General features: G+C 43.3%; 2 protein-coding genes and 1 non-coding gene across 5 annotated transcripts; 2 read left to right on the top strand and 1 right to left on the bottom strand.

Moving 5' to 3' along the window:
* Positions 1-84: 84 nt before the first annotated feature.
* Positions 85-3,861, bottom strand: MRPL18 (mitochondrial ribosomal protein L18). Of its 2 annotated transcripts, none has more exons than XM_075146263.1 (4): positions 2,994-3,861; positions 2,065-2,245; positions 551-785; positions 85-287 (listed from the first exon to the last, which is right to left on the bottom strand). In XM_075146263.1, the coding sequence occupies exons 1-4, from the start codon at positions 3,055-3,057 to the stop codon at positions 216-218; spliced, it is 552 nt and encodes a 183-aa protein (XP_075002364.1). In that variant the 5' UTR covers positions 3,058-3,861; the 3' UTR covers positions 85-215. The 2 variants fall into 2 exon arrangements, with proteins under 2 accessions (XP_075002364.1, XP_075002363.1); XM_075146262.1 differs by having other exon boundaries at positions 2,065-2,278; positions 2,994-3,539.
* Positions 3,862-4,065: 204 nt separating this feature from the next.
* Positions 4,066-13,104, top strand: TCP1 (t-complex 1). 2 transcript variants are annotated; one of them, XM_075146252.1, is made up of 12 exons: positions 4,066-4,256; positions 5,801-5,886; positions 6,672-6,800; positions 7,274-7,371; positions 7,730-7,840; positions 8,532-8,713; positions 9,358-9,484; positions 9,818-9,993; positions 10,744-10,867; positions 11,878-12,070; positions 12,387-12,550; positions 12,803-13,104. In XM_075146252.1, exons 1-12 carry the CDS (start codon positions 4,184-4,186, stop codon positions 13,014-13,016), a joined length of 1,677 nt encoding a protein of 558 aa, XP_075002353.1. In that variant the 5' UTR covers positions 4,066-4,183; the 3' UTR covers positions 13,017-13,104. The 2 variants fall into 2 exon arrangements, with proteins under 2 accessions (XP_075002353.1, XP_075002354.1); XM_075146253.1 differs by lacking the exon at positions 4,066-4,256 and adding an exon at positions 5,170-5,225.
* On the top strand, positions 5,136-5,271 carry LOC142081515 (small nucleolar RNA SNORA29). The gene has a single exon (XR_012673377.1). It is a non-coding gene; the product is annotated as a small nucleolar RNA SNORA29 (small nucleolar RNA).
* Positions 13,105-13,140: the final 36 nt, after the last annotated feature.

Raw genomic sequence — 13,140 nt, 5'->3', positions numbered from 1 at the left:
TGTCAGGCTGAACTACAACAGTTTCTCCTAGCCTTAAAAGAAAGGTGTTGATGATTTCAGAATCAAGAATGTGACCCAATTCCATGCATTTAAAAATATTTTATTGTAAGATGCCATGTTCCAACTTTCTCCAGCTCTGGACCTTCACTGTGCCGGTACACACACCTAAAGAAGTGATTGTTGTTCCTTGGGAAGTTTTCCCAATGATCTGCATTTTACTGATAGATTCTTCGTGGCTCACGCAGAACGACACCCCCCTCCTCCATAGCTTTTTCGAATTCCTGAATCTTGTTTAAAAGAGAGAGACACGAGTAAGTACAAAGAAAATCTATCAGCACCAACATATCAGTGGGGACATGTTACGTGGGGGGCAGAGGTTAACAGCCTCCCTGAAGCATAATGCCAGGAATCGCAGCTTGTCAATGTTACCCTTTTGAGTGTTGCAAGAAGGGATTGTCAAGCCACATAAGAAAATCAATGGTGAAGAGGAGTGAAATTAATGCTTAGAAAGGAAAAAAGGCCAAATGACTGTCAGGAGATGGGTACTTGCCGAGTCACAACGACGTTCCCAGGGGATAACAGCTTTAAAGTTCACAAAGTTGATTCCTGCTTCCAAACAGCGCTGTGCCATTACGCGGCCAAGGTTTTTGCATGCTGCTACTCCCTTAGGACTGTAAAGGTGTCTCTTTATGGCCCACTCTCGGGTAGAGGCAGACACCACAACATCCCCATTACAGCGCTCAACGAAGGCTTCGACATAATGCTGTGTCTGCTCAAGCCGTAATCTGAGTGAAGGAAAGAAATAACATGGGATTAGGATCTCTTTTCCAGATCTAAAGAGCGAACACATTCAAATGCTTACATGTGTAAGTGACTCACTTTAAATAAAACAATGTACTGGAGCTATTAATACAATAATGATTTCTTAATATTGCTTTTATTATCTTATCCAGGTTTTTGCTTACTTTATTAGGACATAAAATAGGACTCATTTTACCAGTTCAAGAGAGTGAAATTCCAAGAGCAACTTTTCACCAGTTACGCAGGTGACAGTCCTACGCTGCCTCACGCCAGCAGTCACTCCAGACCAAGCACTGTACACCTGCACAATGTGGTACGGGTGCTTATGAACTAGATCAGGGGAACTACTCCAGCAGAAACGTAACCTTAGGTTTGCTATGCAGTCTCTTAAAGCTTCTGCTCACACAGCAGGTAACAACTTGTCGGGATCGGCAAGTGATCAAGCAGTACTTCATAAGCCGTAACACATGACCACAGAGTATTAGCAGCAACTATCTTCTATTGCACTGAGACAATATCAGATTTCCAGGTATGAACAAACTAGGCATGGTAGTCCCTCACGAACAAAATAAGGATTTTGACTCCCGAGCTTAAAATGAGCTGATTTTCCAGAGGACAAGCAGTCAGCATTTTCTAAAAAACCACCTAGACTATTATGGTGCCTCAAATAAAATAATGATGCATGGTCAGCACAGGTCTAGGAGAATCCTAAGTTCCCAGCACAGGGCTCGTCTCTGGATGGATCCCCATGGAGATGCTGACGGCATGATGTCTCTCTCACCAAGGTTAACAGCACCCCGTGGGCAATCCCCTTGCTCGGCTGGACCGTACCTCACTTTCTTACCACTTCACGCAGTAGCTTGTCTCGGATTTTATGTTCTAGAAACTGCTGCTATAACTGCAAGTCTTATACTAGAGGCTGTGTTTTTACACTGTATTTCTGCACCACTTTTTGAGAAGCATTGGTAAAGAGTTTGCTTTTATATATATATAAAAATATATAACTTTAATATACATAAAAAATGTTCTTAAGCAATATTACTGCTACCTTAACGATAGATGGAAAGATCTTCAACACATATGCTAACTTTCATGTGATGACAGCCTACTGTTCTCTGAACACAGAAGATGCCTGCTAACTAAGAACAGCTACGGAGGCGACTGATTCAACAACCCAAAAAGTGCATTTTGTAGAAATTCTACCTGGTAGGGTTTTTTATTTCTTTTGGAGTTTTCATTTCTGCTGGTGACTTTCTGACTCACCTATGCCAGAATTCACGCTTTGGCCACGTTGTCTTCCAGCCACGCTCTTTCCTAGCCAGGGCCAACTGCTCTAAGTTCCGAGGATTCCTGTTAGTGAAGTCTGGAGCAACAACCTCATTTTCGCTTGTGTCCACTTCAGTCTCAGTTCTGAGACTGACTGTAGTTGACGCAAAACGAAGACCTTGAGGAAAAGCAGGAAATAAAACCCCACAGACTTAAAAAAATATATAGTGCAGACAGTAGAATGAATACAATACAGAATGATGCAGCTTGTAAAAGCCAGCAGGGCAAGATCAGCTTTTTTTTTTTTTTTAAACACTAAATAGATGGATTACCAGAGCTCAACCTGTTTCTCCAGATTATGAGGTGAACTGTAGACCAAAAGTGAAAAGTATATTAAGTTTTTAACAGCGGTTCAAAACCCATGCATAAAATATAAATTCACGGATGACTAGAAGATCCCTAGGATTAAGGCTTTACAAAATACTGAAAGTGAAGTACACAAAGAACAGATGACAGCGCTACAAGTAACATGGTAAAAATCCTCAGTCCTGTCAGGCTAATCGTCACTAATTAAGCTAACAAACGCGAATTTGGAATTAGGCTTGTAAACTCACTCAGCTACACAACGTTTCGGGCCAGAGAGGCAGCGGGAACCTCTCACCAGAGTGACGGACAGGGCCTCTCCTCGTCAGACCGCCCACCCCGGCCGGAGACGCACCAGCAGTCCCCCGTCCCACAGCAGCCCGAACGGCCGTTACAAGCGGGAGCCCGGCACAGACCGGGGCCTGCGCACGGCGGAGCAGCTCCACCAAGACACCCGGCTTCCGCATCACCCTGGGAGCGGCCCTCCGCCGGCAGCACGGGGGACGCGGAGCCCCCCTGCCGGGAAAGGCCGGCTTGGCGAGCCGCAGAGGGGCCGAGCTTACCCGCTCCACGTGCCTGGAGCCTGCCGGCCGCCAGCAGCAGGCAGCTGCGGCTGCTCAGCGCCATGGGGAGCCGGTGCCCGCCACTGGCTCGGGCGGCAGTCCCCTCGCTCCGCTCCGCTCAGGGGCACCCGGGCGCCGCCATCTTGGTGAAGCCAGCACCTTCCCCCGGAAGCCGGCGTCGAGAGGACTTCCGCCCACTTTCCCTACGGAAGCACCGCCTTCTTTTCCGCCCCCCTCCCCGTGTAGCGAGGGAAGCGGCTCCCGTTCCGCTGGCGAAGTACGCCCCGGGCAAGCTCGTGGGGAAGCCCGTGGCTGTTAAGTCACGTCTCACAGAATAAAGCAGGCAGCTCCTCCCCGACTCGGAGGACCCTTTGTAATTTTTCCCCTTAGAAAAAGGGAGCGAGGAGATGCTGAGCTGCAGAGGCCGGGGCTCCGTTCCCTGGAGCGGGGCCTAAGGCACAGGCAGCTGGGCCCATGAAGCGGGCGCGCCCGCACGGCAAAGAGAGGCGGGGGACTCCCCTCCTCTCCCAGCGCCTATCAAAGCCGCGGGATAGAGACCAGAGCCGCTACAAGAACTGCCTACCGGCATTAAACGCAAAACCGGGTCTTTCGCGCTGCAGACTTTGCTACTGAATCGGATACAGGCGGCGTCGGGAGGCCTGCGATACCGCCTTCCCCGCGACAGCGCCTGCTCCGCCACCTCGAACCGCCCATCCCGCTCCCCGGCCCCTGCAGGGCTATCCTGAGCTCTTACAAACCCCACACCGTTTGCGGAGACACGGAGCGCACGCTCCGCCCGAAGGGACAAATAGTGGCAGATGAGAACCCTCCGGCGGCGGCAGCACCCCCACCCCCTTTCCCCGCCTCGCCCCTGAGAGGCGAGGGAGGCAGCGCGCGTGCGCACGAGCCCGCTCTAGCTTCTAGAACCTCCTGGAAGTCCTCCTGCCCGTCCCTCGGCGTGACGGCTTTGTTCATCCGCACGCACCAATCGCGGCTTGAGGCTGGGCCGTACCGCGCCCTTGGATTGGGCAGGCAGGTGTGGTCCCGCCCCTCGCCCGCGCGGGGCCGCCCCCGGTCCCTCCACCCTTTCCCGGGAGGGGGGTGTACCCAACATTCCTTGCGGCCCTCTGGCCATTCCGCGGCTCCGCGCGCTGCCCTCGATACGTCTCGTGCCGCGGCCGGGCGGGAAGATGGCGGCGATGGAGGGGCCCCTGGCTGTCTTCGGCGAGCGGACCAGCGGCGACGCGATCCGCACGCAAAACGGTAACGGCCGCGCGCTGCCGGCAGGGGTTTGATGAGCGGTGGAGGGAGGGGCAGAAAGGAGGTAATATGGCGCGGCCGTAACCGCCGCCATGTGCTTACCCGCCTCTCCCCCCCCTCCCCATCCCGGGAAGGGCCGCGCCCTGCCGCCAGCTTACCTCAGTCTCGGGCCGCTAGGAGCCGTTGCGAGGGCCGCTGCTGCCGGCGGGAAGGGCGGGTGGCACTACTCCTTTTCCACAGCCTCCACGAGGAGACGACGGGCTCGCGCGGTCCCGCGCCGCTTCCAAGGGTCTCAGTGGCGAAGTGATCCCGCATCCCTCCTCCTTCTTTAGTAGAAGCACACACTGGGAGGGGGGCGGCTGCTGACTGGAGATCGGCTCGGTTCCGTGCCGAGCTCGTAGGGCGTTGAGCCGGCACGGGCTGCAGACTAGCTGAGGGGCCTTGGTGGGGAAAGGGCGGTGGGGGAAGCTTACTGGTTGCCAGCACAGGGAAATAACCTGCTTCTGAAAGTGGGGACTGTCCTCAAGATAAGTGTCTTTAACTGTAGTTCTCAAAAACGTTCCACGTTTCTCTGGATTTTATCCCAAGTCTTGGGAAAAGGCTGCAAATTCCGAGGCAGTTCTCAACTTCAGAGTAGGTAAAAGACAAAGGAAGAAGCTGAAGACCTGCTTCCTGATGATCGCGAGAGTCATGCAGCTCTGATGGTACTTTAGGCAGAACACTTAGAATGAAAATTATCTTAATCAATGGCCGAGATACTTGATAATGGCAACTTTGATGATACAACTTCCCCCCCCCCCTCCCGAAAGCTGCCCTTACTCTTCCAAAACAAAAAAAAAGTTATGTTGTTTGAAGTTCAAAGTGAAGGTCTGAGTTGTAACTATTCCCATTATACTACCACTTTTTCAATTTCCAGATTAAGTGGCTATGCTTGTGGGACAGAGGAAAACTTGCCACGGTCTGAAGGAAAAGGTTGATTGTATCTTTTTCCTATATGAAGTTGGCAGAACATAATTTAAACAAGCCACTGTGTTAGAGGTTTCATGTTACTTTAGTAGTGACTAAAAGGTCACTTTTTACTTTCTTGACTTAGTTAGAGAATAAGTTTTATTTCAGTCACAGACCTAATGTTGTGTTGCTAATTGATATAGGGTGATACCATTGTTCTGTATCCTCTAGAACTGAGGAGTAAATGAGAGTGAAGTTTCATGGCATGACTTGGCTGCTGCCAAAACAGTGCTGCCAACCTTTGCTAAGCCACCACTTTTCTGATCTCGGTAGTGTCCTCCATCTTACCATTCGTCTTCTGAGCGGTTAGTTTTGCCAGGTTAGTTAGCTGAACCAGCTTGGAGGGAAGAGTGGGGATTGGCACAGATTGTATTTTGTAGTAGCTGCAAGCCATTACTAGTTTAGCTAGGCTGAAACCTAATCCTAAATTAGGTCACTTTATCTAATGTTTCTGAATCGCAGGTTCTTGGCACATTTTCTTGTAAACCTGAATCGACCTAAAGTTGGAAGATAAAACTGTTTTTCTTTCATTTATTCAGTTACTGCTGCATCTGCTATTGCCAACATTGTAAAGAGTTCTCTTGGGCCAGTTGGCCTGGATAAGATGTTGGTGGATGATATTGGGGTAAGTAAGCTTTCTTTAAGCGTCAGGAGGGCTTATACAGCGTTCCTGTGTAAAAGTGCTTCCACTTAGTGTGCTTCATAGGTCTAATGTGCACATACCTGTTTTTTTCCATGGTTCTGAGAGGGGGTGGGAGGAGATCTTTAGTAAAATTGACCATGCTAGCTATCAGGTAATGTACGCTACATCATTTTAATTTAATCTAGTACTGTAGTTTATGTAGTCAATTGTCTCCATACAGTACATTTAAGTTCTTGTCACCACTTACCAGTATTGGTCAAATTCACAGGAATGAATATCACCATTGAAGTCACGCCTTGTGGTGGTGTTGACTTGTATATCCCAATGTCTACATTAGGAGGAATAACATAAAAATGAATTCCAATAATTCCATAACCATTTTAAAGCAATATTCCATATTTCACATTTTAAAATATTTAAAGCAAATGAGGAAAGTTTGCCATTTTACAGGTTGCTGTAATAAAATACTGTATTAGAGGGTATTGTCTGCACTGCTGCTTATCTGGTATGTGCAAAATGTTTGATGAGTTTCTGTAACATAAAGACTTCTCTGATAAAAAGAAAGTGCAGATTCTGCACTGGTAACATTTCTGTTGTTAGAATGGGACTCCTGATTAAAAAGAAGCAGTAAACATTTGGTATAAATAGTTATTTTATGGGCATTCACAAAGAATAATTAACTTTCATTTGCATAATCATTATGAAACACAACAGTAAAAACATAATAGAAATATACTTCATATTAACATTCGATTTCTGAAAATTAGGACGTGACCATTACTAATGATGGTGCCACCATTCTGAAGCTGCTAGAAGTGGAACACCCTGCTGCAAAAGTTCTTTGTGAGCTGGCAGACCTGCAAGACAAAGAAGTTGGCGATGGGACAACATCAGTGGTACATAGAAAGTTTTACAGGCAGATACACCAAAAGTCAGTGTTCCGTTATCACAGCGCAGTTTTTGATTTATCCGTTATGAATCTAGAGATGCTAGTTTCCGTTCGCAGCTGGTGCTCTGGAATGGAATTTGCTTGCTGCAGTTTCATTATTTATTTTTTGCTTTCTTGAAGGTTGAGGGTAGATTCTGAATTAAGGTTCTTAATTTTTAACAACCATGAGAAATTGAAGTTTAGGACTGTAAGGATGCTGAGTGTTGAAAATTTGCCTGAGACTTTTGACAACTTGGGGCAGGGGAGGGGGAATCAGGTGGCTTTTACCTGATGTCAGAAACTATTTATAATTCCACTACTACTTGTTTCCACTGAGTAGACATTGGACAACTATTTGTGATTCTCGTTTCCACTTAGTGGCAACAGGTAGTTATTTTGCTTGTATGAAATACATGTATTTAGTGTTTGTATTTCAAACAGGTAATTATTGCTGCAGAACTTCTAAAAAACGCAGATGAACTAGTGAAACAGAAAATTCATCCTACCTCCATTATTGGTGGATACCGACTTGCTTGCAAGTAAGAAACTAATACAGTTGAAGTACATTGCCTTTTTAAAAGTATAATAACTGCATGTTTTTTGCTTATTTCTGTATTTGTGACTGCGTTAATACAGGCTTCCTGGTGCAAAGTGCATACGGTGTTTTCGTTTGGGGGTGTGTTTTGGGCTTTTTTTGTTGGTTTGGTGTTTTGGGTTTTTTCAAATTTATTTTGAATTTCTGTAGTCTCACATAGAAATGTCACTTTACTGTCCTAGAAGATTAATTTATTTCATCCCTGTGTTCTTTGAGTTAACATTTAGAAGGGATGAAAACATGTAAGATTTTTGTCTTTTTGGGGGTGGAATTCTTTACCAGTATGTGTCTTTATTCTACAGGGAAGCAGTTCGCTACATCAATGAAAATCTTATTATTAACACAGATGAATTGGGCAGGGAGTGCCTAATTAATGCTGCTAAAACATCAATGTCCTCTAAAATTATCGGAATGTATCCTTTAACTTGATCAAGTTATTCAAGTGAGAGTGTTTGATGGGAGAGCTCGAGTAGCTAGGCTAGTTTCTTTTGCAGCAGTGTTTATGAATGGGATATAGTATTCAATCTGTTGTTTTTATAACAGGGGTGTGAAAAACATTTCACAGGTATTATCTGGTATGGGAAAACATGTTCAGACTCTTCCAATTTATTTAAACCTGATTAGGCACATCACAGTAGTTTTAACAGTATATTGTTTCCTTAGGACATTGCATGTTAGCGAGTCTAGATAAGGAATTGTGTGAATGGAAGAATGCATTACAGAAGCCAGATACCTGGGGAGTGAAACTAGGGGACAGAAGGTTGCATTTTACTTCATAGTAGTAGAAAAACCTGCGGTTTTAGCCTTTGTGCTAACAAGGGAATGCAGACTGACCATAGGATAGGTATTTTTGTTAAGGAACAAAAGGTGCGTAAAATGCAAGCATCACGCTAGCCTGTCCTAGTTTTCTTGCCAGTGTTTCAGCTTTAAGAATTACTTGTTCCTTTACGGGAATGGTAAAAAAAGCTCGCACTTCTGTACCTTTCTAAAGTTCTTTTTTGGAAACCTTTTTTGAGTCTTAGTTTGGGCACTGTCAGTGACTTTTTTTTTTCTTAAGCATAATACTAGTTTTCTTCTTCAGTTTTAACCTTAACAGCTTTGCAGTGATGGTGATTTCTTTGCTAATATGGTGGTGGATGCTGCACTGGCAGTTAAATATACAGACCAGAAGGGTCAGGCTCGGTATCCAATCAACTCAGTTAATGTTTTGAAGGCACATGGCCGCAGCCAAAAAGAGAGCATACTTGTGAACGGTTACGCTCTGAACTGCGTGGTGGGCTCACAGGGTAAGAACGTGCTATGTTTCATAAAGCTTTTGTGTGAACTTAGTCCTCTTAGTCTTTCTGCATGGCTCTTCTTACTGAAGAGTTTGCATTAGTTGCAGATCATGTGGGTTTTCAATTCCAGAACAATTAAACAAGAACACAAAAAAACCTTACCACTTCACCAGTGGTTTCTAGACTAGGGTCTGCCAGCTACTAGTGATCCACGAAGTGCTGGTAAGTTACTGTAGTTTCTCTAGCTCACTGTCGGCATGGTAACACTGTGATCTTCTGGAATATAAGGACCTCCCTTGTGGGGAGCCAATGTCAGGTTGTAGGGAACTGTTACATTTAGCAGAGCTGTGTTTTGATCAGGTAACCTAAAGGATGCGAGACTGATAGGTCAGCTTTTCATAGTCATTCACATTTTGCAGGTGGGGTCTGTAAAAAGGTAACAGGTTATAGTAGAGATTTTTTTTTTTTTTTTAAATTCTCTCTTTGAAAGTCTTTGCTAGCATTCTTCTGTACTAGGGCAGAACTGGAGGCAGAGAAGCAAACTGAATAGAAACCTGAAATGTGAAAGTAGCATTAGTTTTAATCTCTAATGCTAACTTGATGTTCTGTTAACTCGATTTGACAAAATCCTTTTTCTTGTTCTCTCTCGTCAGGTATGACCAAGAGAATAGTTAATGCGAAGATTGCATGCCTTGACTTCAGCCTGCAGAAAGCAAAAATGAAGCTTGGTGTTCAGGTTGTTATTTCAGACCCTGAGAAGCTGGACCAGATAAGGCAGAGGTGTGTGGAAGCTTGGATAACTGAGACAGTGGGGTTTCACAGGCTTGTTTTGGTCTCTTCATTTGAGGTGGCTCGATGTAATTTTGGCTGAGCGCAAGAGGTAAAAATGTTTTAAATGTTAACATTTCCCAATGATACCAAATACTAATGGTAGAACTCTTCACTTTTGGAGGCAGAACTAGTACTAAGTCAGTTTTAGAGAAATCCAAGTATGTTTGTGCAATGGTTCCTTATCCTTGCAGAGTTCTACATTAAGATTTCAGGAAATTAGTTAACAGAATGTGATTGTAGACTTTTAAATCCATTTTTATAACTTAGACGTTATCCTTGTAGAGAGTCAGATATTACCAAAGAAAGGATCCAGAAGATTTTGGCCACTGGTGCCAATGTTATTCTCACCACTGGAGGTATTGATGATATGTGTCTGAAATACTTTGTTGATGCTGGTGCTATGGCAGTACGAAGAGTTGTAAAAAAGGACCTTAAGCGGATTGCTAAGGCATCAGGAGGTATGTATATATAAAAATATCTCTCTTTTTTTTTTTTTTTTTTTTTTTTTTAAGTAAAAGCTGCTGTTAAGGTATTAGTAACTAATTTTCAGAACGTGGCTTCTTAACATGCAAGCCATGCAAGGAGAGGATGAGTAGAGCTGAGCAACTCCTGTTAGGTTTTAACTTTACTGTGCTTTTAATTGACTCTTCTGTCAAAGTAGATGAGTACCATAAGAGCTGACTGACAGTGGGGAAGAAAATGCTGCCTTGCACTGGGAAGACTGTTGTCTTCTGGAAGTGGGAGCCAGAATCTGTATTTATTTGTCTCTATTAAGAACACATTCATAAGCCTCTGTTTGGAGAGTTGTGTTAAGTACCTTGTTTAGATAGTTAAAGACAAATGAAGAATTCCTAAATCATTAAATAAATACTGAAAAAAATTTCTGGTCCTATACAAATTTTATCTGTCAATTCTTAAATTTGCAAGAAAGCATTTTCATTATGGTAAAGCACAGGAATTTGTACTAGCTGTGGAAAAGTAAGTGCTGTAAAAGTTGAGCAAAAAGAGCAGTATCAATTATAAACTGAGGAATATTGAATTGCTAACTGAGAAATAAAAGTGCCGTTGAATTTAAGAAAAATCTACTTATATTGTTTTTATTTCTGTTTTCAATTTCTGGTTTTTTTTCTGTATGCCTGTTCTGGGAAGTTGGCAAAGGATGTGCTGGAATTGAATGCTAATTTCACTTTTTTGTTTGTTTGTTAAAGCAACCATATGTTCAACCCTTGCAAACCTTGAAGGCGAGGAGAGTTTTGAGGCATTAATGCTGGGACAGGCAGAAGAGGTGATTCAAGAGAGAATCTGTGATGATGAGCTGATTTTAATCAAAAAGTAAGGATCCGTTTTAAAATACTCTTTTTGTGTACACTTTCTACTAAGTTTGAGATAAAATTCCGTTTATTTACTTCCATGCTATCTCAGTGGTATGAGTAGGTACATGCATGGGAAAGAGTATACAAGTCCACTGCAAATTAGAGGTGAAATTATCAGTATTTAATCTTTTCTGCTGGGGCTGGACACCTGTTTCATCAACCATAATGTGAAACAATCAGATTACTAGATAGACTTAAAATTTTGTTCATAAACAAATTTTCCTGAAATTTACAATAGAGACATTATTACAGCATTCATATTGCGTTCCTTTACCTGGCTTTTAGCAGTATAGTCACACTGGCTTCCCTTTACAGACAGTAAAGGGAAATAGGTACCATCTGAGTAATTTCCCCTGAATAAGGCGGTGCAAGCTAGATCTTTATAGTGGAAGACAGGGTTCACTTGTGCTGGTTTCATTGAATCAGTCATCTGCTTGGTAGTAGGAAATGGACCACATTGTTAAAAGGATTTTTTTTTTTAGGTTGTTTTTTTTTTTTTTAATGGGCAAGAAGACCCTTCTCAGTGTTCAACTTCCTGTAGTCTCATTTGTGTGTGAATGAAGTATTCTGACCATGGCACTTCTGTGGCAGTTACATGACTGCTTATCCTGTAATGTTGGCAATCATTAGCTCACTTGATGGCTATACGAAAGAGAACTTTCCTAATACGTAATTAATTTTCCCCTTACTTGATGGGAAAACGTCTTGTCTGTCATACTTTTGTCAGGTAGCTTTCTCTAAAAGACTAAACCCCGAACTAGGTTTTTGCATATTAGAACTTAAAATACTGACTTACTAAGTTACAATGTATATATCCTGCAAGGGTGCATAACAATGTTAAGATTTTCTTTTAAACATTGAAAGAAACTGGCTCAATTGAACTTGGCTTTAGAAGGAAAATTTTGGCGAGAAGAGTTTTAATTTATATTCTGTTCAACACAGCTGACTTCTGATTCCTTTTTTCTCTAGTACAAAGGCTCGTACTTCAGCATCAATTATCTTACGAGGAGCTAATGACTTCATGTGCGATGAAATGGAACGATCTATCCATGATGCTCTCTGTGTTGTTAAAAGGGTATTGGAGTCCAAGTCTGTTGTCCCAGGTGGTGGTGCTGTAGAGGCAGCACTTTCAATATATCTTGAAAATTACGCAACCAGCATGGTAAGTCTTGCACGAAGAAGTAACAGTGTGTATGTGTTAAACTAGGACAATATGAATTTTTCAGCATTTATTTTCTTCTACTAGAAGTTGGTTCTGTGGTTCATTAAAACCTAATCATCTTACAGAACGCACGATGCTTCTTTAAAATGGAGGATATGAGTTACTCTTTCTTGGATAATTAAACTACATGGTTCTTTGGCTTAAAAATAGGTTTTGCATGTGAAAACCCCTACCTACTATTGACAGTCTTCATCATGGCTGTATTTTTTCCTCTTTTGTTGCAGCAATTGGTTTAAAAACTTTTTCCTCTTTCTAGGGATCACGTGAACAACTTGCAATAGCAGAATTTGCAAGATCCCTCTTAATAATTCCAAATACATTGGCAGTAAATGCCGCTCAAGATGCGACAGATCTCGTTGCGAAGTTGAGAGCATTCCACAACGAGGCTCAAGTTAACCCGGATCGCAAAAATCTGAAATGGCAAGTATCTACCTGTAGGAAGGCTATTAAAAGTGAAGTGGGTTGGTGACTTGGATGGAAAATTGTTCTGCCAGTTTACTGAACCATAATTTGCATGTAAAAAAAGGTTGTAGGTTATCACTGAACTTTTCTCCCTCTGTCCTTCAGTCCTGTGTGTGCATCACTGGGACCTAGTAGTAGTTAAACAGCGTACTCCCAACTATACTTCTAACGTTTTCTACCCCTCCGTCTGACAATATTTCTTCTTTTCAGGATTGGTCTTGACTTGATCAATGGAAAACCTCGTGATAACAAGCAAGCCGGTGTCTTTGAACCAACCATGGTCAAAACTAAGAGCCTGAAGTTTGCAACAGAAGCTGCAATTACTATTCTTCGAATTGATGATCTTATTAAACTGCATCCTGAAACTAAAGAAGAGAGAGGGTGCTATGAGGATGCAGTTCACTCTGGAGCACTTGAAGAATAACTTAGGTTTTATTTATGTTTGTCTAACTTACACTTCCCACTCTTGTAACTAAAATGTTAATAAAACAGGTAGTTGAATGCTGCTGCTATTTTCTTGTGAACAAATTAATTTGTGGAAGTGAGGT

The sequence above is a fragment of the Calonectris borealis genome, chromosome 3 (assembly GCF_964195595.1).
Source record: "Calonectris borealis chromosome 3, bCalBor7.hap1.2, whole genome shotgun sequence".
NCBI lineage: Eukaryota > Metazoa > Chordata > Aves > Procellariiformes > Procellariidae > Calonectris > Calonectris borealis.
This window is presented reverse-complemented; position numbering and strand designations above follow the sequence as displayed.